Genomic DNA, 25,631 nt, shown 5'->3' with positions numbered 1-25,631 from the left:
AACCTCATCCCATTGGCTTCAGACCAGCTGTCCAGCCTGTCCAGATCCCTCTGTAGGGCCTCGCTACCCCCAGGCAGATCGACACTTCCAGCCAACTTGGTGTCATCTGCAAACTTACTGAGGGTGCACTCAATGCCCTCATCCAGGTCATCAATAAAGATATTGAAAATGACAGGCCCCAGCACCGACCCCTGGGGAACACCACTCGTGACAGGTCGCCAGCTGGATTTAGCTCCATTGACCACCACTCTCTGGGCCCGGCTCTCCAGCCAGTTCCTTACCCAGCCAAGAGTGTACCTGTCCAAGCCACGGACTGCCAGCTTCTGCAGGAGAATACTGTGGGAGACAGTGTCAAAAGCTTTGCTGAAGTCTAGGTAGACTACATCAACAGCCTTTCCCTCATCCACCAGGCGGGTCACTAGATCATAGAAGGAGATCAGGTTGGTCAAGCAGGACCTACCCTTCATGAACCCATGCTGGCTAGGCCTGATCCCCCGGTTGTCCCACACTTGCCGTGTGATCTCCCTCAAGACAATCTGTTCCATAACCTTCCCTGGCACCGAGGTCAGGCTAACAGGCCTTTAGTTCCCCGGGTCCTCCTTACAGCCCTTCTTGTAGATGGGAGTCACATTGGCAAACCTCCAGTCTTCTGGTACTTCACCAGTCAACAAGGAGAATTTCTAAAATAATGCTGGGAATTGAGAAGGACGAGGAATAAAAAGTAATTTATAATGTAAATAGTTAATATTTAGGTCTACAGTTAGGGTTTTGCAGGGGCATACCACAGTGTTGTGTTTTTTTTCTCATGAAGTACAGCTCAAGCCATCAAACCAGGGTAATGGTCAAGGAAATGATGGAAATTAGAGCCTGCAGTTCTGTATCTCACCATGCGGTTGTTTTGCAGTGTTTCCTTCGGTGTTGCACAAAAAGGGAGACACATTGTGGTGGATCTGCTTTTATTTAAACAATTATAATTAAAAAAGAACACTTAAAAATGTTAGTTTAATGAAATTTTAAGAGACAGACAGGCTGGGTGAATTTCAATTTCACTGTGAGTTTTAAAGTAAGCTGCCTTGCTTATTTTAAAGTAGGAATGAGGCAGTCTGAGCAAGAAAGGGAGTTAGAAAAGCAGGATTTATGAGGGTCCCCATCGCAAAATATAATATATTGAATTTAATATGCAACTTCTGAAAATCATATTGTGAACATATGTTAATAGAAACTTTCCACAAAAGCAGATGACAAGACGTGAAAAAGATAAGGTGAGGAGAGTTTGTTTTTCTTAAGTGTGTCTATATTCATGTTATCCTTCTAACAGCCATGGTTTCTGTCAGGGGAGATAAGTGCACAACATCAGGTGTATTTGTCAAGTGAATTCCTAACTTCACTGCCTCTTTTGACCCCATTTGCTAATCAGAAGAGACATTTCTAACAGGGTTATCTTATGTTCCCATCAGGTATGTCCTTAATAACCTTTGAAACCCATTGGCAATTTTGGTAATATTTGCAAATGCATAGAGGCCTGAAAGAGTTCTGCTTTGTCTGTGAAACTACGAAGCTGTGTGGACAGTCTTAGTGAGGGGCTTGGATGACTGGAAGTTGAATGTGAGTCAAAGATGGGGATGGGTCTACAGGGAGGATGTGTGAGGAGCTGCTGAGGTCTCAGCAGAGCAGGCTGAGGGGAGGCCTGATGGCGGCTGCAGCTCCTCACAGGGAGTGGAGGGCAGCGCTGAGCTCTGCTCTGTGTGACAGCGACAGGGCCTGAGGGAACGGCATGGAGCTGTGACAGGGGAGGGGCAGCTGGGAGTGAGGGAAAGGGTCTGCACCAGAGGACAGTGGGCATGGAACAGCCTGCACAGGGCAGTGGGCACGGCCCCGAGCTGCTGGAGCTTAGGAAGCGTTTGTACAGTGCTCTTAGACATTGGGTCTGAATTTGGATGGTCCTGTGCAGAGCCTGGATCAGTGATCCCTGTGGGTCCCTTCCTCTCAGGATATTCTGTGATTCTGTGACCAATGCACAGTGGCTGCAAGATGAACCTGGTCCTGCACGGAGCTCAGGAACACACCAGGATCTGTACACATGGATGAGTTTGCTGTGCCATCTACTCGGAGATGAGTCTACAAGGATTTGGTTGCTGGTTTAAGTATTGATGAAAAAAAGCAGAACTTATTTCACCTGTTTTTTGACTTTCCTGCTCCTCCCTTGTTTATCCACACCTAGAAAAGATAATTGTGAATGGCCAAAGTGCCTTAAAACTTGTGTGGTCATTCGTAATGGCTCTGTGTGGTCATTAGGAATGGCTTTAAGTTGGACCAGGGGAGGTTCAGGCTGGATATTAGGAAAAATTTCTTCTCAGAAAGAGTGGTGAATTAAAAAAAAAACATTTACTATTTTTAATTTCACTGGTGAATAAAAAAAGTCTTTCTTGGATTGAAATTCATCCAATTGCTGACAACATGTCTAGGGTCATCTTTACCTCTTAATGCCTGCCTCCAGTCAGGGGCTGTAAAAGAAGCAGTTTGCAGAAGCTGCATGCAGTCTTCCCTGTATAAATCCAGGGGAGAGATAACAGGGCAGTCCTGTTTTCTGTCTTCTGTGATAGTGAGATGATCTTCTATAAAAGACCATCATTCTGTTTTATTTAAATATAAGAAAAATAGTCTGCAGATGTGTTTAGTGGTGGGAGGTATCATTTCTTGATCCCAGAAAATGTTCCAGAGTTTAATCACTGAATGAATAAATAATGATATTCTGTATGGAAATACCTACTATCAGAATTTTTGGCGTCCTTTGTAATGTAATTGTAAACTTTCAGAGCACAAAGCTGATCAATATTGCTAGTTATTAATTTGAAACATAATTTCAATATCAATTTTAAAGTTATGTTATTGTTTGTAACTATGCCAATTCCATATCAACAGGACCATGAAAACTTCATGTACAAACATCATAGAAGGGCTGGGCAACATCAGGTCTAGTAAAACAGTCTGCATCCTCCAGGAGAGCATTATTAACCTGAAAGGAGAAGTTAAAGATGTCATTCCTCTGTTTTCAATCTCTGCAGCTTCATGGCACTCATTTGCAAGACATGTTTTCTGACTGAATCAAAATGAAGACTCTTGGGAGTCCCTGTTTGAGCACACGAATATTCTAAAGCTTTAAGCCATGTGCTGCTTTGAGCTTTTATAGAGAGAGTTCGTGAATGCTCTATACATCAGTATTACTCCTCAATGTGGAGAAGACACTTAACTCTGGAATATTTGCTCTGAGAATAGGAATGCACAACATTCTGATTGATTGCATTAGAGTCTTAGAATCATTAAGGTTGGAAAAGACATCTAAGATCACCTAGTCCAACCATCAGCCCATCAGCACCATGCCCACTAACCATGTCCCTCAGGCCTCATCTCCATGTTCCTTCAACACCTTCAGGGACGGTGACTCCCCCACCTCCCTGGGCAGCCTTGTGCCAGTGCCTCACCATTCTTTCTGAGAAGTTCTTCCTAATATCCAACCTGAACCTTCCCTCTAACTTTCTAGAGAAGATCTACTATAGTGATTGCGATCGTATCCACATCATAAATACAGGGGTAAAAAAACCCAGCAAAACCAAACAAAAAGTGAGAACTTTTTCTGAAACAGAAGGCATTGAGGCTGTACACTGTGCAGATTACTTGTGTAATAAACCCACCTCTGCTCCCTGTATGCTAAATGTTCTTGTACACATTTTGTTCCAGCCCATATGGATGGAGCATGCGTCTCAAAATGAGGAAGGCATTAATGAGAATACTCTGGTTGGCTTTGGCATGGATAACACAGCTGTTGGTTATTTTATCCTTTCAAACTGTCAGAATAGATACTTGAGCCTAGGCTGCAAGATATGGCCCTGGAAGAGGACATGTCTCTGAGGAGTTTAGAGCTCATCATTAGTTGTAGAATATATACGCACTGGAAATAGAACTAATAAAGTCCAGAACTCTGACATTCTGGACTAAAGATGGAACTTTTTACCCCAAAATTCACTTGGCGGCATTCCACCATTCCATTCGATGTGAGCACATCATGAAATACATTCATCTCTGATTACTGTATGATGGTGTTTTGCAAGGTACAAATGCACAGATTTTTAATTTAAAAAGTATTTATATTTTTATTTAAAGATATATTTATTAAAAAAAATGGTTATACTTTAAATACTTAACAAGTAAGTGAATAGAGAATAGAAAATATCCCAAATCCCCAGACACCATCTTTTACTTCATCAGAGATAAATCAACAATGTAAAATTGTTTTTCCTCTAGTGCAAAAGTTTCCCAGTTGTATTTAAAAGTATGTTGATGAAAAGTGATTCATAAGGTGAAGTAATCCTTTTTGTACAGTGCTTTTGGCTGTTTTCAGTCAAATTACACCATAAAAGAAATATTGGATTTGATAGCAAATTGTTTGTGTTCTGAAAGTGGAGGAAGTTGGCTGCCCAAATGGCTGTGCTGCTCTCTGATGGTACTCTGTTCTCATCTCAGTTACGGTCAGTATGTGTTGCTCCCCTCTTTGTTGTAGGTTTAAGCTTTAGCTACATTTCCAATATCCTTCCATTGTGAAATCATTCCTTTTCTTTGGTTTAAGCATTTTTCAAGGCTGTTTTATCTAAGTTGTCTACTCCACAGAATTCTTACTAGCTAAATATACTCGTAAAAGTAATTAAACTTAAAAAGTTTTGGGGTAGCTTAAAGGTTTTTGCATTATGTTCATTTTGTCTATTGTGTTTTCATTTGAAAGAGGCATGCATTACTGTGTGTATAATGCTAGATGACTTAAAACTGTAACAAATAATTACAAGGATTTAACAGAATGGGGCAAACCTCTTTATCCCCTTTTGCATGAGTGACTGGGAGCAAAAGGTTGTGACCCACAGGGTCAAGAATACTGTGTGGAGTGTTTGAGTGCAGTGGATTTATCAGACAATCCCATTCAGTCTCAGTTTTCCCATTGAAGCTGTCCTGATGCTCTGCAATTAGTATACACCAGTTACCAGGGTTGTAATGTTCTTCCTGGGTTTTGTTTGTTTTGTTGCTTGTATAGAGTACTGATTAGGGCTTTTGAGTGTGGAATTTACTCGCAAGTGATTTATTTTGTATCTCTAGGATGGGTTCCAGCTGTTTGGGATTTTTTTTTTTCCCTGGGAAATCTTGGTTTCGGATAGCAACTGGACTAACTAACTTGAGAAGTTATCAGCTCCTGATAAAATTGTCTTTGTAGAATGAGACTTTCATATTCTACCTATTATTATTTCTGCTTTGATTATCCTCCTTCAAAATCAATTCCAATCCTTTACTGCTTTAAGCATTAAATGAAATGGTGATACCAGATTTATAAGAATCTATTGAATAAAGTTAGAACTGAGGATGTTACTGAGTCTGTGTATTCTAGGAAACCCGTGGGATGATTTACAAAAGAATGTGCCCTAGCTTAAGCTTCTCATTCAGAAATTAAGCCCCTATTGATACACAGAAACAGACTCCTATTCATATGTTCCATATGATTTGTAGCATCCTAATCCTTGCTATGAATCCTTTCCTTATTCTCAGTATTTTAGACTGAAACACATAATTTCACAACATGGCTTCTTCACATTTCTTTTGGAAAACGTCAGCCCTTCATTGATTAGATTTTGAGTTGTCTTTTTTCACATGAGCAATAGGTTTCATGAGCCTGTTGAAGAACAATTTATTTTTAGTTATTTAAAACTTTTCTCCGTGACTCTATATTTTAAACTTACCCTGAATCTGCATATTTATGCCTCTACCTCATTTTGTAAACCTTTAATTTCTTCCACTTTTACCAGTACTCGTATTTCTGACCTCTAACAATTAGTGTATTGTGTGTGAGGCATATAACTGTTCTGAGACAATGTAGTATGCCAGTAGCCTGTAGAAAATAATGAGTAAAACTGAACCGAGTAAGTAATTGGTAGGCTTAATGACCACGCAGCTCATATGTGCTGCCTGGTTCACAGATTCAGAAAGACCTTTTTCCCCTTTTAGAGTAATTTCATTGATTTGTGGTTGTAGTAATGCATGGCTGTTGCTGTAGTTACTTGCTGGATTACAAGGGGCATTCTGAAACCATAGCAGTTCATTCTGCAGTTGGCTTCGGCATGAATTGCAGTTCATAACTTTATTAGGAACACTTGAAATGATGTAGGTCCAAGAATCACCATCTGCTATATGAAGTTTGTAAAACTGTTTACATAACATTGATTAGTGTATTAAAGTTGCAAAAAGAGGCCAAGAACATGTCACTGGAACTTGCATTCGTCTCCAGCTAATTACTGCAAATTAAAAATTAGGCTGCCTAGTCTAATCTCTTTTCATGGCTATGCAGCACCCAGAGCAGATTGTAAGTCAGTATCAGGTGCAGTTTGTAAAAAGCCATGTTCTTGCCTGGAAAAAGAGATGGAGAAATGTAATCCTCTGAAGAAAACGATCCAAAAGCTTTGGATATTACTGAAAGCTGAACTTTTTTTTTACTGTAATGGTTTCAGAGCTGAAGGAATAATTCATTGTGCAAAACATTTGTGCACTTGTTTTCTTTATCTGCTGCTAAAATGTGTATCAGTAGCAGATCCAGTGTGCCAAAATGTATCTTTATGTACTACACTCTTTCCTTAGTTTGCTATGTTTTGTTGCCTCAGGTGGAATTAAAGATATGTGGCACTGGGAATTCTTGTTTGTTCATTTATTTTTACTAGTGCCTCATAAAAAGAGCTCATCTCAGAGCAAGACAAGGGCATAGAATGTCTCCTGAAGCATTCCATACAAGAAAACTGGCACCAAAAGGCAAGAGTGTGTCTCCTGCTTAACCTGGCTGGGTCTGCACACAGCCGCCTTCGTTCTCAGAATCCTTGAGTTATTGGTCACAGCTGACAATAGTTCTTATGAAATGTTGACTTTAGAAGAGGTGCCTGGCACAAACAAGTAGAACACTTAATTGTGATTGGCTGTATGCTTTATCAAGTTCACACATGGTGGCAGAGATGCTTCATGGCCGTGCTATGTACTCTCCTCCATTGGGTTTCACAACCAGTACAACTGTGTCACCTCTCCAGGTGTGTGCTGTAGCCAGAGGGATTTATTTACCTGGTTGAACGTCTTCTGTTGGTCTATAACTGAGGAGCAGCAGGTAACACTATGGGGTACATTGTGTTCTCATGCTAGAATTTCATATGCCAAACTCACCTTTGCTCTTGGGTAACAAACATAAGGCTTCATCTTCTGTTTCACCCAAAGTTACTGAGTTTGCAGTCATAAGAGGGGCTGTTTGCCACACTATTTTATTTGACTTCCAATTTTCAGGGACAACAAAGTACACTGAGATTACTGTCATTGTGCTCTTTGTGCTGTCTGAGTTTCAAATTAGGATGACTCAAATTTCTTTCTATGTGCATAAAGCATTGCATTTGCAACTTCAGCATTAGAAGGGAAAGAAAATTTTATCAAGAATGAAGCAAATTCAAAGTTAATACGTACCCACTGTCCAATCTTTTTTCTTGCTCTCATGCAGTATTTCTTCAAGGCTTTTTTTTTCCAGCTGTATGAACCTCAGGGTGACCTGAAGGTGACCTTAGTAGAGAATTGTCTTCAAATTGAGAGTCCTCTCTGCATCCTCTTTCAATGTTTCTCTATTATTATGCTGCTGAATACATACAGGCCTTCTGGAGAATAGAGTTATGGAGGATGTTTGCTTTAACAACCCCCTTAACAACCACCTTAGGTTCTGTAGTTGTTTGAAGTGTTGTATGTTTAAGAACATGTAAGTTAAATATTATTTTATCTTTTCTGTCTCTTAAAATAGAATAACAGGGCTTAAGAAAATCATAAAAGATCATCTATTTACACTTATACCACAAGGAAGCATCACTCAGTGCATTCCTATCAAGTGTCTAACTAACTTACTCATTAGAAACTGCAATAATGAAGAATTTGTGACATCCTTGGACAGTTTATTCCTACTAGTAACCATTTTTGTCATTTTTGACTCTAATCTTTATGCTATAATGCAACCTTAGTCTATTACTTTTTCTCCTATCCACCACAGTCACTAAAGAGAGCAGATTATTTTGTCGTAGGAAACATAAATAGCAAAGACATATCACATCCGCCCATTTCTTTCCTTGCCTCAAACCTTCTTGCCTCCTTTTCTAAATCTCAGCTGTTTCAACCATTCCTTACATACAATTCCATTGTTCTGTTCTGCATTCCCTGAAACTAATCCACCCATTTCTCGAAATGTGGTGCGTAAGACCACGTAAGTGTATTCCGGATGATAAAGCAGAAGAATTAATTCATTGTTGTGTACATCCCAGTGCAGCTTTTAATTTTTGATCCCTCACAGTTCTAACAGCACTTTCCAAAGAAACGCCGATTGTTCCTTATTGTTTCTTATCTCTATTTGTGGTTTCCACCTATGTATGCCTTCGATGCATAGAATCCTATTTTTTTTCAAACATCTCTTTTCTGTTTATAGTCCTTTTCTGCTTGGTATTAGCTACACATGTAGAAGGCATACTTTTTGTTCTGTCTTTTCTCTCACTGCTGAAATGATTGACTTGCAGACATTCAGGAGAGGTGCTTATGGAGCACCACTTAGTACATCCTTCCAGTTGGCCAGAAGCTGCTGATAACTGCTCTCACTCCACTTGTCTAACTAGTTTTGTGTTCAACATGGATCCATTAGACTGTGCTGCAGGGTCCAAATCGTGACTCAAGTCAGCACTGCAACACATATTGCTTTTCTTCTCCAGTCATAAATTGTTACCCAGTGTTAAATAAGTTTTATTTAATTTTTTGATTATGTTGATTGTTACACATACTTAATTATTGTCTTTCAGGTGCTTATAAGGCACCTGGAGTCTAGGTGTGTTGATTTCTTACAGGAAACACCCTCCTCTAAGGAAGATAGCTGAATTGCAGTTTTATCTAATTCATATTTTTCTGCATGTATGCTATTTAGTGTTTAGCTTTTTTGGTTTTGCTATAAATATCTTGTCTAAAGCATATGAAGCTATGTTAGCTGCTGTCACACTGGTGGTTCATAACCATTCTATAATTGTTCTCTTAAATGAGATTACTGGCTGCAAGGAAAACGAAGTTAAGGCCACATCATTAGCAGTCTGCAAAAGATGTGAACTCATCACAAGAATGCTCTTTATTTTGCTGATTATCCATGCTTATCTTGAATGTAAGGCTGCATACAATCATCTTCTCAAAATAGCAAGAGCTTGGAGGGTTTGGCCTTATCTGTTATAAAAGACCAACTTTCTGTGATTTTCCAGTCATGTTAATTCTGTGTGAGATAGATCTCTGGTGGAGACACGAGTTCATTTCAGGTGACTTGCTGTGTGTTTGTGGCTCAGCAGGGGCATGTCGTACCAGCCAGTTCCAAGGCTCAGTGTAACCACTGCTCTTTGCAGTATGTCTCAGTTGAAAAGCCCAGTTTCGAGAGTGAGGCTGATACTTTCACTAATCTTACTATTAATATCTATGCTATTTTATTTTATTGTTTTTTTTTTTTCCTCCTGTGAGTGAGTGCACAGGAGTTAGCCATCACCCAGAGATCTCTGTATTGATGAAATGCAACAGCAATTTTGTGCATGGTGTCAAAACTAAGAACAAACAAACAAACAAACAAAAAACTTCATCCCTCTCCCCAAAACAAGCAGGCAGACAGAAAAGCACAGGAATAGAATTTGAGAATTGTCGAATCCTTAGAGTTGGAAGGGCCCTTTAAAGGCCATGTAGTCCAGTTCCCCTGCAATGAACAGGGATACTGCAGCAATCAGATTGCCCAGGGCCTGATCCAGCTTTGCCTTGAAAGTCTCCAGGGATGGGGCATCAACCATATGTCTAAATAACCTGTTCCAGTGCCTCATCACCCTCACTATAAATGATTTTTTCCTTATATCTAACCTAAATTTACTGAACTCAGCCATAGCATGGTCACTACAGCCCAGACAGCCTCCAATCTTGATGTCACCAATCATTTAATTTGCATTCATGGACAACTGGTCCAGTGTTGCATCTCCCCTGGTGGGACCATTTATTACTTGGCTCAAGAATTTGTTCTCAATGCATTCCAGGGCCCTCCTGGATTGCCTACAGCTCACCATGCTCCTTTTCCAGCAGATGTTGGGGTGGTTGAAGTCCCCCAGCAGGATGAGAATTTGTGATCGTGTCTCCTGTAGCTGAAGGTAGAAGGCCTCATTGACAGGCTCCACTTGATCAGGATGGCCTGTAGAACTGATCACAACACTCCCTTTGTTGCCTCAATCTCTGTCACCCACAGGCTTTTGGCTTGCTCATGACTATTCTTTAGAGACAGCTCTTCACATTCCATTCCTTTCCTGATGTAGATAGCAAGACTCTCTCCCCACCTTCCTCACCTGTCCATTCTGAACAGCTTGTAGGTATCAATAGCCATACTCCAGTCACAGGAGTCATCCCACCAGCTTACAGTGATGGCAACTATATCTCAGTTTTCTGTTAGCACAGTAGCTTCCAGCTCCTTCTGTTTGTTTAGGGGTCCAAAACTAAGCACAGTACTCTATGTGTGTCCTCGTCAGATCTGAGTACAGGGGGATGATCACCTCTCTGCTCCTGCTGGCTGCACTATTTCTGAAGTGTACACGTTACACTTACAGTTTCTGATTTCCTTGCTTGTATTCAATTCTTGTGTTCATGCTTTGCACCTGGGAGAGATTGGAAGTAACACTGAGAGAAAATAAGGTGAAGAAAGCTGATAATTTTCTGAAACCCAGCCAACCCAAGAACTGGGACAGCGTGACCCAGCCCAGCTGTGTTGGCAGTCTCAGCATGATGAGACCAGCAGTATGTGGGTACTGGCTCTGCACAGCAGCCGTAAGCACCACGTAGATGTTTGCAGAGCAAATTGTGGCAGATTTTATTGGAGTCATAAACAATGATAGCAACAGTTACCTTCCAAGCAATAATTTTTGGAAAGTTATTTTCATAACTGCCATCATCATTCACTGCATTAAATTATCGAAGCACAGAAAGTTTTTCATGCTACATAATTAAAAAAAAATCTTTTCTGTACTATTTTGTGATTTTTTTTTTTCCCTGGTGATTGCACACATTTGTGGTATTGAGTTCATTTTATGTTTTGCCATTAAAGCTTTACAGTGGAAGCTTTACAGTGTTTCTTATTGTTCAGAGGCCACATTCCTGTGATTATGAGAGTAAGGAAAGACCAGAAGTCCATTGCAGAGATAATACCCCACCCATAAGTGGGGCAAGATTTATGAGCAGTTTCTTAAACTTTTGTTGGTGATGTAACTTTCTATTTCCAATACTGCACCTGGATGTGCAGAACTAAAAATACAGTCTCTCTGAACAGCACTGCTGTAATTTAAAATAAAACTATGTTAGAATATAGTTTAGCCCCTTGTGTTTCTACATTATAAGCCAGCTAGGAGCTACTAAGGAATGAGTTTCTGTGGAAGCACTGAAATGTGGTTCTCAAAGCATTGTTTTCTAAACTGTGCACAAATGCTTTGTTCACCCTGTGGTTCTTCAGACAGTTTTGAGAATGTAATATGTTCTCAAGAGTTGATGGTTAGGAACTTTAGAGATGTGTCTACACAGCACAAGATAAAGTCAGAGATCTGTAGATTCCAGAGTTTACTCCAGTAAACTTCATAGTTCAGTCATCACAAAGAAATAATATATTGTATGAAATACAAGTTCAAGTCTCAAGAAATTTTGCAACATGGTTCTTTAGCTTGGTTGTACCAAGTTGAGGGTAGGGCTCTTTTCCCAAATAACTAGTAATAGGATGAGAGGTAATGGCCTCAAGTTGTGTGAAGAGAAATTCAGGTCAGATTCAATTATTCATTATTTAAAATTATTTTCAGAAAGAGTGTTGAGGTATTGAAACAGGGTGCCCAAGGAAGTGGTAGATTCATTGTCTGTGGACGTGTTCAAGAGCTGTGGAGATGTGGCACTGAAGGACGTGGTCAAGGGCAGTCATAGGCATGGGTTGATGGTTGGACTAGATGATCTTATGAGTCTTTCCAACCTTAATGATTCTATGATTCTATGAAATGGATGCTGTCTTAATGCAAATGTAATTAGAACAGTCTTTGTAATTTCTGCAGTGTTATATTTTTTAGTAACAGTCAGAATCTCACTTCAAGCCAATGTACTACACATAACAACTCACTGATCTAAAAGGAATACATCATCAACCTAATTTGTCAATAGCCTTGACGTACTCAAAATGATTGCTAACTTCTTTAAAATCTTTTTATAGCTTTTCATTTTGTTAAAGATTTATTCTGATTAAATACTCCCATTTTATTAAATGTCAGATATATGGCTAATATGATATGAAAGTCTAAATGGACAGTCTCCTCATGATCACATTTTCCTCAAAGCAAACAGCCAAACACTGCCCTCACAATCCAATTACAGAATCATTTGGGAAAAGCAAATGGTGCATCTGTTTCTCTTGAATGCTTGAGTTTGCCACTTAACCTTTGTGGGAGAGGTGTGGCCAACTGGAATTTTGAATCACCTGTAAATAGCAGGGAGGTTATTTGCAGAACACAGCTCCAAGAAGCTTAGCTGTTGCTTTTGTTTGTGTCTGTTTTTTTCCCTCGTTGCAAAGAGCCAGTAGAGAAAGCCAGTGAGGAATTTGGCAGTAGATAAATTTAGCAAAGGGCACAGCATAACAGAATTACTGCATGTGCCACTATGATTTAAACCAAGCCAAACTCAGTTTGAATTTAAAATTATTTGGTAGTGATGTCCTAACAGCTCTAACAGGAATCACACAGCACCAGCACAGTCTCAGTAGTGGATGTATGCAGGGGCATGTGTCAAGGTACAGGTTTCCCCATCTGGGGCCTTTGAGGCAAGATCTGGGGAAGGGAGCATCACTGCCTGAGTCAGCTGGCTGCTTTAGGAAAGGTTTGCTTCCCCCTGCTTCCTTACTGAAAGGCACAGGAGAGTTGTGTACAGCTACAAGATATAAAGAATATATATATTTTCCTAATCCCAGAGAAAGTGTTTCCTTAAAAATGCACATTTCAGGGGCATTCATCTCTCTGAAAAGATGAGAGCGTTGTAAGTAACAGGGTAATTAACAGCACCAGAAATCACATTTTGTATTTGGCAGTAACACACACAGCTCAATTAACGTGAAACGCTGATTGATAACAGCTTTGGTTTACAACTCAGGATCCAGTATTGTACTTTAGTATAAGCAGCATTCTTTTCAACTGCACCAAACTCTTACCAGATTACGATGTTTCCTAAATAAAAAGTAATTCTCTGGATTTACATGGAAGCTTAAGAGGATAAGAGCTATACTGCTTGCCATCTTTCTTCCCAACTATCACAAATGATGCATTCTGTCCAGATCTAGTAAAAGCTACATGCTTTGCTGTGTTGCCTTTGCCCTTCTCCTTAGAGATGTCGCTGCTTTCTCTCTCTTTTTTCATTCAGATATCTTTAAGTATAGTTTTACATTCACTGCATGCAGAAGTCACCTTTTCAAAAGATCATCTGATACTGAGAATATCATGGATACATTCATTTTGCGTTTTATTTAAGTGCACAAGTTTAAACTATCAATTTGATTTCAAAATGCAAGCAATGAGAATTCTCTTTGCATTTATATCCCAGCAGCATAGCAAGTTCAATGGTTTGGACTATAATTTTTACAATAGTTTCAGCCACAGCTTTTCCAGCTTCACACTTGTAATCTGTTTCTAACGTATCTTCTGAAAGCTACGTGATGTTGGAGGATGTTACTGGAGGGTTGGGGGGATTGTTGTTTTAATGACCTCTTGTTTTATGGACCTGCGAGGGAATACAGGAAAAAATTATAAATGTTTAATCCACAAAGGGGGAAATTCGGAGAGAAAATCCAGTTGTAATTCTTTTTCTTTTAAAGATGCCTCTGTGAGTTTCCTCCACACGAATCACAAGCTGTGTCGCATGATCCTGTTCAGTGGTGGAGATGATTGTGGTTCTTTTTGCCTGCATCCTTGGGAGGAGGAGAGAAAGAGAAGTGTTTTCATCAGTTTCCATTCCTTTTTTTTTTATTTTCTGAAGCAGTTTTAGCAGTGCCTTTGTAGAGGTGCTGTGCTCAGGATGCTTGGGCAGTCAGGGAGCCTCCAAGACAGTTTCCTTCCAATAGGAAGAGAAACTAATCATAATCCTGGGAAAAGATTGGATATGGAGATTGTGCATGAAAAAGAGGAGCTTTGGGTACTAAGGGGGAATGTTAATACTGGCGAATGTTTTTGCTCTCAGCATTTCCAGGTACCTTGATACAGAGATTGCTGGGATTCTCTAACAGGAAAGTTGCAGCCTGTCTGGATATGCAAAAATACATGCACATCATACAAGGGACCCAAACTTTGTTTGAAGTATATTTTTCTTTTGGGAGTAAGGTGGTAAGCAAGTTTTAATGTCTTTACCCCTTGTAGTGAGTGCCCCTCACTACAAGAAAGACATCGAGGCCTTGGAGTGTGTCCAGAGAAAGGCAGTGAAACTGTGAGGGGTCTTGAGCACAAGTCTTATGGGGAACAGCTGAGGGAAGTGGGATTTTTCAGTCTGGAGAAGAGGAGGCTCAGGGGAGACCTTATCGCTCTCTACAACTCCGTGAAAGGATGTATGTTGTGGTGAGGTGGGGGTCAGCCTCTTCTCTTAGTCAGATAGTGATAGGACGAGAAGGTATGGCCTCAAGCTGCACCAAGGCAAGTTCAGGTTGGATATTAGGAGAAACCTTTGCTATGAAAGAGTGGTGAGGCATTGGCACAGGCTGCCTGGGGAGATGGTGGAGTCACTGTCCCTGGAGGTATTCAAGAGCCATGGAGATGTGGCACTGAGAGGAATGGTTTAGAGTGGTCACAGTCATAGATGAATGGTTACAGTGGATGATCTTATGGGAACTTTCCAACCTTAATGATTCTGTGATTCTGAATTAATTGAAATGGTCATAATTGTGAAAAAACAAGAAAATTTCATTGAATAATCCATGTGAAAGCAACCTCACCATCTATGAGGCAGACATGCATATTGGAACTAGATGAGCATTAAGGTTCCATCCAACTCAAACCATTCTTTGAGTTTGGTCTCCAGTACCACGTGTAGTATTAGATCTGGCAAGAAAATTCCTTAATGTTTCAGTGCTGCTCAGCTGCAAGTAGTGCCATGGATCCAAGGAAATCACATCTAAATGTCTCTCTATTCCAACTTGGGTACTGCAGTTTTACATTTGATGCACTTTATTTCTGATAGGAAAACAAATAAACAGAGTATTCATTTTTAAGCTGATGTAAAAGTCATGAGTAGCTTTGATCTCAAAAGAGCCATGTATAGCCAAATCTTCTAAGATTTTTAGAAGCTAGCTTCTTACAGATTTATCTAAATGAGGATCAAAATGCCTGTTTGCATAAAATGCCATGTCACAATGAACAATAATCATGTTCTTCTCTGGTCCCCAAAGAGAATATTGTTCAGATACTTGGAATGTTCACTACAACCAGATAATGATAAGTCAAAATAGTTACATGTCCAATCATAACTTTTAGAAATCTTTTTTCCACTTGAGAACTTGTATTCTTCCCTAAAGAAAAATATTAGTAGTATGTATTTTAGAAAAACATTTGATTTTAGTTCCCTCTTCCCATCAAAATTGACTACATGAGGTCTTTTGCTAGCTTGAGTACTAAATATTTCATTTGAAAATTATCTTAGAAGCAGTTATATCTGTGAGGAAGATCTTATTGCTTAGGAATTATTATTGGCTGCCAGAGCTTTTTGGAAAATTTACATTTACAAATTAGTCTTAAAACAATTTAGTTCAACTGAGCTAGAACTAACTCTTCTGTTTCTGCAATTCAGAATAATTATGTGTGTCCTTGAGTCTTGACTTGCTTTACAATCCTATTTTTCAGTGACTCTTAATCTGTACACTTGGTCCAGTAGTCACAACACATTTGATTAGCAAAGTGGAAAGTATAAGACCCTGAGAAGATATGAAAGAAGTACTGCCTTTTTTTTCTTCTTTTTTTTAAGAAAAGGGAACTTTTTGAAAATAATGTTTAGAGGACAAATGGGAAGAGGACTAAGTACAAAAAAAAAGGATTTGACTTGGAGGAAGAGACATATGATTTGATTCTGTGGTAGTCCTGTGTAGAGCCATGAGTTGGAGGACTTGAGCACTGGGGTCCCTTCCAACTCAGGATATCATATGATTCTAGAACAGTGGAGCAAAGGAGGAGGTGGAAGATGAAAAAGAATTGGATGCAGAAGACATTCAGCTCTGGTGAGGCCGCACCTTAAGTACTGTGTCCAGTTTTGGGCCCCTCACTGCAAGAAAGACATTGAGGCCCTGGAGTGTGTTCAAAGAGGGGCAACAAGTGAGGGGTCTGGAGCACAAGTCTTATGAGGAGCGGCCAAAGGAGCTGGGATTGTTCAGTCTGGAGCAGAGGAGGCTCAGGGGAGACCTCATTGCTCTCTATAACTACCTGAAGGGAGCTTGTAGTGAGCTGGGGGTCGGCCTCTTCTCTTGTGTAACTGGTGATAAGACTAGAGGGAATGGCTTCAAGCTGCGCTGGACTTTAGGAAATACTACTTCTCTGAAAGAGTGGTCAGGCACTGGAATGGGCTGCCCAGGGAGGTGGTGGAGTCACCGACCCTGGAGGTGTTCAAGGAACGTTTGGATGTTGTGTTGAGGGAATATGGTTTAGTGAGTACTGTTCGTGATAGGTGGATGGTTGGACTGGGTGATCTTGAAGGTCTTTTCCAACTTTGGTGATTCTGTGATTCTGTGGCAACTCAGAAAAATGACAGTTACTGCTGCTGACTGTTAACACTGGGGAGACGATGAGAAGTAAAGATCGAGAAACAAAAGTAGGAAGATGTAGTAACCTCTCTAAGTATGTTAAAACAGAGGATGGATTATCCTGCAGAGTTCATTGCAGCTCACAAAGGAGGTTAGGTAGCACTTAATTCCTTATAGCAAGGCGTTTAATAGCAGGGGATGCAGATGGTGTGTTCAGACGCAGTCCCATTTCTTCATGATGACCCTCCCTTCTCTGTGCAATGAGACACCTTAATGTGAAAACGTGGTCCCCCGGCTGGTCCCAGCAGGCAGGATGTGCTGCAGTAATGTACAAACACATGTCCTGCGCTCGCAGGGCTTCCTTCCCACATGGCCATAATGAGCTCTCTGTATAGGAGTTTCTAATTTACTCTTACCCTGAAGGATAACATAAGCAATATGGGAATGTCATTAAACATGGCATGTGGTGTTGCTGTGAGCTACTTTCTCCTTATGAGTTCTGTGGGTGAACAGGGACTTGTTTCCTCAGAAGGTTTCTTGTGCTGAGTACATCAATTGGTCACACAGAAAATCATTAGAAGGCTTAGGACAAGGCGCTCTGATAAAAAAACCAAAACATAATTGCTGGCACTCAGCCTTGCAGCTCAGTGTGGGAACTTCTTCCCACATGACAGAGGGAGAGTGGTGTGATCCCATGTACAGCACCTCTTTATGTACCCAAACATAAATAATTACGGTTAGTTCATGTCTCATTGGAAACACAGAGACTATCACGCCTTGGCTCTCTTCCACTTTTGCTGTTTTCTTTATGAAAAAAGAAACCTGTGTGTGGCCATAAGCTAAATTTACGTTATAATTAAACATGATTGAAATCGACCCCATTTGCTTTTGTCTTAAAATTGTCCCAGTGGGGGAATGTGGAGAACCCAGATTTATTGCTTCATCTCCTCAGTTCCTCTGCTGCTCTGGCTCCAGCCAAAGCTGGGCTGTGAGCAGTGAACGATCCTACTCCGTTATGGGGTGCATGGAGCCGGACAGTGACAGCTGGCAGCCATGGGCTCTGCTGGCTTCGGACCAGGGGCAAATTCCCTTCTGATGGGAAAATTCTTTGCTGGTTGGCTGTAAGCAGATTGCGTGCCTTTAAAAGAGTGCTTACAGAGCAAAAAGCGATGCTTCCTTCCTGCAGCTTGAGATGGCTACATTAAAACAAAAAGAGGGGAGGTTTAGGTTAAATATTAGGAGGAAATTCTTTACACAGAGGGCGGTGAGGCCCTGGCACTGCTGCCCAGTGGTGCCCCATCCCTGGAGGTGCTCAAGACCAGGTTGGATGGGCCCTGGGCAGCCTGAGCTGGTGGCACTCAGCCCATGGCAGGGGTTGGAACTGGATGGGCTTGAAGATCATCTCCAGCCCAAACCAGTGTATGATTCTATGGCTCTTCCAAATCTGCCCGCTTGAAAAATACCATTAAAAAAAACAAAATGTTATTGAGATTTCTTCCCATCTCAGGGGAATCTGAAATGCACTGTTTTTAGCTGTGCTCATTTGCAGCTTGAATGGCTCACAGAGGTCAGCAGCAGAGTATGGACTTTTTCACCCCTTGAGCAATGAAGCATTGAGTAAAAGTTATTATTACCAATTAGCAGTGGCCTGTATGAAGCAAATCATTAGTCTTAGTTCAGTTATTAGCAACCAGGTGTTCATGAGAAGTACCATGTGCTGCTGCCATTGTACATTAGCAGTGTTTGCAGCCTAAATTGAGGCCAGTTCTGGATTTGGGACATCTCCATGCTGTCTCTGGGTGTTTTTTACCCCCACCCAAAGAGTGTGTTAAGAGACTGCATGGAGCTTTCTTTTGTTGCTGTTAGTTTTATGTGTAGATTACTTTGGGAATAAGTAAGGGAATGGCAAACTCTAGAGCAGTGGCCTTCTAGTACTTGAAAAGAGCTTATAAACAGGAGAGAGGAGGAGTGACTTACTACACAGGCAGATAGCAATAGGATAAGGGGGAACGGCTTTAAATTAAAGAGGGGAAATTCAGGTTAGAAGTTAGGAAGAAATTCTTTACTCAGAGGTCGATGAGGCCCTGGCACAGCCCCAGAGAGCTGTGGTGCCCCATCCCTGGAGGTGCTCAAGGCCAAGTCAGATGGGCCCTGGGCAGCCTCAGCTGGTGGTTATATTGAACTACTAATAAAAGAACAACAAAAAGAGTAACTAACCAAACCTCAATACAGCAGATATTTATTGCATAGGATTTACGCAATGTGCAGTAAGAATTGCTGTTCATGGTTTTTGGGGTATGAAGAGCAAGTTAGAATGTGGCTTTCCCTTTCAGTAATTCAGATGTCTTGTGATTTTCACTAGAGGCAAGGAGGGGTATGCTGGGCAGTTTCCATGCAGGCGGCAGGGCTGGGGCTAGCAGCAGCTGGGAGGGACATCTGGTGGCTGATCCAGGAATGGAGGCTCAGCATCAGCAGCTGGAATGTAATTGCACTGTAGTGATTAAGGCAAAAGCATCCCTGTGTTTTCAGTGTGATTACTTTTCTGTTTCAATATGACTCTAGAAACGTTTAAGCATGTTTACATTTCGGTTTGTGTATGGTTCTAATTTACTTGAAAATAGAAACTAAGGCCTTGTTCTTGAGCTGGCAGACGTATTATGTCCAACACCCATAATAACTCAACAGGACCTTAACTTACAGCTGTCAGTAGCTTTTAAAGCAAACTCATGATATTGCACAGTGGTTCTGTGGGCAGAGTGAGTATACGCAAACCCTGTGCTTTTGGGCTCCCTTCCAACTCAACAATTCAGTGATTCCTTTGTTTCAGTCCGTCGGTCCCCAGGCATGTTGATCCATCTTTATGTTAGAGTGTTATGAGAATTTCTTGCTTCCAAGTTCCATAAGTGAAGAATTGTAAAATGTCTTCTTTGTGCCTCTGCTATATTAAGTAAAGATACAGTGGACAGTGTTGTTTAAGATTACCTTGGACCCTTGTGGATGCTATATACATCCTCAAAGGTGCAGGAATTTTAAAAGAGAAGCTGTTCAGGATGAGCTTTCTGGCATTGTGCAGAAGTGTCTCAAAGCTTTCTATGATATCTGCCTTCTGTTGAGAGTTTCAGAAGAGGGAAGGCAAGTGAGAGGCACACCAGTAATAATTGGAGTGATGTCCACCTGCATAGTACAACTGGGGAGATGGAGCCTATTGCATGGCCGGTACCATCCATAATGCTGAGCTAGAATCTAGCCATCACCTCATTGTGTCCTTCCTGCTGCTCTCCCACCCAGCTCCCAGCAGCAGGCACTGGCTGTGTGTGCTGCCTCCTGGGAGCCCGTATCGTGTGCTCCTGGGGGGCAAGCATGGACTTCCCAGGGCCAGCATGGTATTTGTGGGCAGAAAGAGGAGGGTTGAGTTCATTCACTCTTGTTTATGACGATCTTGTGTTATCCAAATGGTCTTCTCTTACAGTAGTGTGTTCTTGAAGTGACGATGCTGATAAGTTATGTTTTGTAAAACTTATCTCAACTTTTCTACTTTGTCACATGAAATTGCCCATTGCTACCCCAGTGGTTCTGTCACTGTCCTTTAAAAATTTCACCACTCTTGGTGTTGATAAAACAGAGAAGCACTGATGTTTATATGCCTTACCCTTTGTTTCTAAGGCATTCCAAGGCTGTGGTGACAGCTGTGAGATTGGGGGTAGCCACAGAGTTGTTACAGACTTGCAGTTTTCTGTTAATGAGAAACTGGTGTTCATCCACAGCCCTTCTACATCGTACACAATCTACAACTCTTTGCTGCAAGCGGTCCTTTATAACAAAGATTGTTGTTTTTATGTTTCAGGTGCAAAGATGGCTTGAAGGGATTTACATACTCTGCACTGAAGTAAGTAAGGAGAATAGTTCTTTGAGTACATAGCATGAAGAGAAGATTTTGAGGAATTGTGCATAGAAGAAGCTGCATTGCATGGAATGAGTTCTCCTAAGTAAAAGCATGCCGTTATATAATTTTATGATGGGGGGGATAAACAGCATATTTGAATGCACAGTATGCTGGTAAGAGAGGAAACTTCTTATTCTGAATCATTATAGGAAGGAAATGAAGACACATGCTTGTGTATGTTTTTGAAGGCATGTTAATCTTTTTTTTTCTAAACCTGGGATTCGTGATTCACATTATTCTCCTGGAAGGAAAGGGCTGCTGTGTTTTGACCTGGAATTTATTTTCTGTGCAGTTCTGTGACCAGCGACCAAATAAATCATGGACTTCTGGCATATCCTACGCTACTAAACCTTGTATCTGTCTTGGTAATACTGACTTTCCTAGAGTTTACTTTACCATGGAACTCTTTGGTCGCACCCCCGCATTTAATACAGAGTTCTCCAGCCATTGTGTCTTCTGGCAGAAGTAGGAAGAGACAGTTTTCTTATCACTTACTTGATATGCTCTGCTATGAGGTTACCACTACAACAGCCCATGGTCAGTACCAGCTCACAGGTAAAGAGAAGAACTGAAGCCAAAGTCAAGGAAAGCAGAGCTGCTGTTGGTAGTGGAAAATATTTTATAGAATTTGCCACCATAGTGAAGCAGTTAAATAAGTTACCATTCCTGGAGGTGCTCATGAAACATGTCACCACGGCACTGATGGCCCTGGTTAGTGGGCATGGTGGGGATGGGTTGATTGTTCAACTAGATGATCTTAATGGTCTTTTCCAACCTTAATAATTCTATGATAATGAATTCTGTAGTCCAGAAATCTGGACATGAAACAATCCTGTGATGACCATCAGTGCTTTCTGAAATTATTAGTTTTCTGGGAGGTTTTGTCATAAAACAAATGTCAAAGATTTATACCTTTACAACCCTCAAGAAAACTGCCAGGGGATTACTAACTTGGATTACAGTGCTAAGTGTTAGGAAACAGTGCATTTTGCCATTGTGACCTCCTTTGCCCTGTGATACCCCGTAACCTGGGATGAACTGATTTTGTTGATAGTATCAACTTCTAGGGGGAACTGAAGATGAAGCTGAGCACAACAAAATTGATGCTCTTGGTGAGAGCACAACAGTTTGAAGATTTTACAAAACGGGTATTTTATAAAAACATCTCAGGAGTTATCAACCTTCTTGTAACTCAGTTTGCTGGAGATAACTGAGACATTTCACACGTAGTTTCATTTTCTTATTTGATGTTTTTCTTTCCTGTGAGAGGTGGACTTTCCCTGTAATGTTTTTATGCTTTGTTTTAAAAAAATTCCTGACATCACTTTTGGCTGTTATCTGAAGTTTGTGTTGGTGGATTAATCTTTTCCAAGGAGATACAAGTGGGGCACCTGTCTGTTTTTGCAGACCTGTGGATAACTTCAAGTTTGTCTTACAGATTTTTAGAGACTTTGTTTTAGAGACTTCAGAGACTTTGTATATCTTTCAGTTATTTATGCAACTGTTGTTCTGTTTGTTTGTTTGTTTGTTTGTTTTTTCCAGATTCATTGTAGGGAAAGAAGAAATCCCCACTCATTCATTTTCACCTGAAGCAGCATTTTCAAAAACAGAGAGAAAAATAAAGCCTTGTGAAAAAATATCACAGCGAATGAACTTGTTGGTTCTAACAAAAAAGCTGATGGACAAAGTGTGAGTCAAATGAAAGTAAAAAAGTAACAAAACAAAATGAATCATTCCTACTCAGCTCGTTTTAATGTTTAGCTACAGTGCATTTGATAATGTTTAAGGACTCTTTCGCTTTGCATTTAAGTGTTTTGCAATTCTTTTTGACTGGATAATTAACAGTAACAAGTTATGAACCCTAAGAAAAACAAAATTTAAGACCTGTTTGTCGTAGCAGAGATTCAAAATAGCTTGCAGTGCAGCTGTCTAACAAGGCAGCATAAGTTCAACCAGTTCTGCATGGTAGAGTGCTGTTTGCTTTTTCTGCAGCACTGGCTCATGGAATGCTTTCACAAGTACTGGTAGTGATATTAAAGAAGGAAAACTGCACAGCAGCTCTCCTTATTCAGGTCTCCTTAAGTTACCTTCACATCATTTGTTTTTTGGGACCCACAGCCCTGTATTCTAAGAACAGAATTTGTAGCACTTCCATGTCAGGAAAGTCGCAAACAAAAGTGAATCTAAAGCTGTTTTTCACATGAGGTCAGACATGGACAGGTAGATTAGCTAAGACACGTTCCATCCCTGCCTACAGAATGCAATTTGCTGACCTTTATAAGGTACAAGTGTCTAAGCTTGAAGAAGTGATATGGAATGGCTTTTCAAGCTTTTATAAAGATAATGGAATAACAAATCGAGAGGACATCTGACCATATCACACCTGTAATTTCACTTCCACTGACTTCTTCAGGAGCAGTTTTGTGACCAGACCTCTACCTACTGATACGCAGTAGGAAAGAAACAAGTCTACAAAGGGCAGTGTGTAGTGGCTTATCTTATTTGCTCAGCTAATGAGCAGATGTGAATTGGCCTGTATTACAGGGAGACTTCCTATGATTTTTTTATGGCTTTGAATTGAAAAATATGAGGAAAATCAGCAATGCCTTTTCAGACAAGATTGTATTAGTTAAAAAAAAAAAAAAAAGACCTACAAAGAGAAGAAGCAGATTCCTCTAGCTGAGTTGTTTATATCTGTTTTGTCTTAAATACTCCTTATTCATAGCTCTTCTGCTGTTCACTAAGTACTAGGATCAAGAGAGTATGTGTGGAGAAGAGTATTTTTTCTTTAAGGTTTTGAATCTTCCTACTCAGACATTCAGAAAACTTCCAGTTTTCAGCCCTAATGCTCTCACAGCTTTCTCTTCCATATGGTTCTTTTCAATATAATTGAGTCTAAATGCCCGTAACCTGATCACATTCTCATTACAATTTTTGCTACATAAACTGACCTCACAGATGATTTATGGCCATTAGACTTTATAGTACGTGATTCAAAACTTCCAAGATATTTGGCACAGTATATAAATTGTGTAATTTATTTTATATTAAAACTTAAATACTTGGCTATAGCAAAATCTAACGCTGAAACACGGTATGATATTACTTCTTTATAATTCTACATTATGCAGGGCTAACAACTGCACAGTCTGGGAATCCCACCATCCCAAGCCAATCTTTCTTATACAATGAAGGTCAAATTTGCAGTTCGAAGTCAGAGCCACAAAACAACCTACAGAGTAGGTGAATTAGCCCAGAAGTGAAATGCTTGTAATTGGAAGATGTCTCATGGGATAACTCTGTGCATTACCTGCTTCTCTTTCCAATGAACCTTACAGTGCTATGAAAGATAGGACAAGGTGAAATGGGAGGCACTGGCACAAGTTGCCCAGAGATGATGGAAGCCCTGTCCCTGGAGACACTCAAGATCAGGCTGGATGGGGCTTTGAGTATCTGATGGGGCTGTAGGTGTCCCTGCTCACTGCAGGGAGTTGGACTAGATGTCCTTTAAAGATCCCTTCCAGCTCAAACAATTCTATGATTCTGTGTAAGACCACAGATAATTAGTGAAATATATAGGCAGACTGGAAAGGGCGATACCCCTAGAGTTCTGTCTCATAGCTGCTCCCTGTTGCCCACAGCAGAAAAAGTGTTGCTTAATTTTGTATTATAGGTGTAGCATAGCAAGAAAAGAGGTTGGATCCAAATAAATCTGCAGACACTTTTGCTGTACAACTAAAGTATTGTTTCTTTTTATTGCCCTTCTATGGCATCATAAAAGCTCACAGTGCCCTTCGATGGTGGGAAAATAACACTTTATGTATTTTTAGGCAAGAAAAATTTATGAAGTCTCCCATTGATTAGACTGAAAACAGCTACAGGTTAATACGTGTTTCATTGTGCTTTTTGCAGGTGCAAACATGGCCCAAGGCATAGATGCTGTAAACACTATGAAGATAATTGCATCTCATATTGTATTAAAGTAAGTGCAGAAGTTAGATTGACAAACTCTGGCAAAGATGGGGTAAAATTCTTTGGTTGGAAAAAGCGTATACTTCGGAAATGAAAAAGGAGCCTGTTACTCGTTCTTTCTCTATTGAAAATGTGACTAGCCTGAAAACACGTTTTCTCAATTTTGGATGGGGCAGAGGTTAAAGTTTTCTCATCTCACAGATTAGCTGAAGTGAATGAACAATGTAAAACGTGTGGGAAAAATGGATTGGCAAGCGAGGAACTGAACTATGTGATGCACTCCGCGGCTGAGCGCATTTGTGACTCCACCCTAAATAAAGCACCTGGAATGTGCTGCTTCGGCAGCGCCATGTATACAGCTGTGGTGTTTGGCACACGAGGCTGGCTCTGAGCTCAGTCCCCCGTTCATTTATTTTAATGGCTCAGAGTAATGAGAGATTGCTCCCAGTTGCTGCGCACAGGAAGAGCTGGCCATGCCCAGTGGCAGAATTCGTCCTCCTTTAGAGGAGTGCCGTGCAGGGGAGGCTGTTTTGGCTGGTGTTGGCTTGGCACAGGTGGTACCACCTGCTGTGCCTTTTTTTAGGAGCTGGTAGGACTCCAAAAGATTTTGATCACTTAATAAATCTACTCATTTTTATTTATGCAGATGCAGAAAATGATTTGAGTGTTTTCAATTGCTTCCGATGCATTCTTCTCACTTTTACCAAATCTGTTAGAATTTGCCCATGTTGAATGATGCGGCATTTTATCTTTTCTTCTGGCCCACAAGGTAGTAGTAAATTTATCAAAGCTTCAGCATAAAATGGTCTTGCTCAGAGACAGGGATCAGAAGGCAAAAAC

General features: G+C 40.6%; 1 protein-coding gene across 2 annotated transcripts in view; it reads left to right on the top strand.

Moving 5' to 3' along the window:
- The window catches only part of TMEM135 (transmembrane protein 135), a 168,625-nt gene that overhangs the window by 130,624 nt on the left and 12,370 nt on the right, over positions 1–25,631 (top strand). For both annotated transcript variants that reach the window (XM_031612453.2, XM_031612452.2), the window contains 3 exons: positions 20,721–20,762; positions 22,362–22,508; positions 24,732–24,801. In XM_031612453.2, the coding sequence (XP_031468313.1) occupies positions 20,721–20,762; positions 22,362–22,508; positions 24,732–24,801 (259 nt within the window). The remainder of the gene's footprint in view (positions 1–20,720; positions 20,763–22,361; positions 22,509–24,731; positions 24,802–25,631) is intronic.

Source organism: Phasianus colchicus, chromosome 1 (genome assembly GCF_987193195.1).
Source record: "Phasianus colchicus chromosome 1, bPhaCol1.hap1.1, whole genome shotgun sequence".
NCBI classification, from domain to species: domain Eukaryota; kingdom Metazoa; phylum Chordata; class Aves; order Galliformes; family Phasianidae; genus Phasianus; species Phasianus colchicus.
The sequence above is the reverse complement of the archived record's forward strand: the minus strand, read 5'-3'. Positions and strand labels throughout refer to the sequence as shown.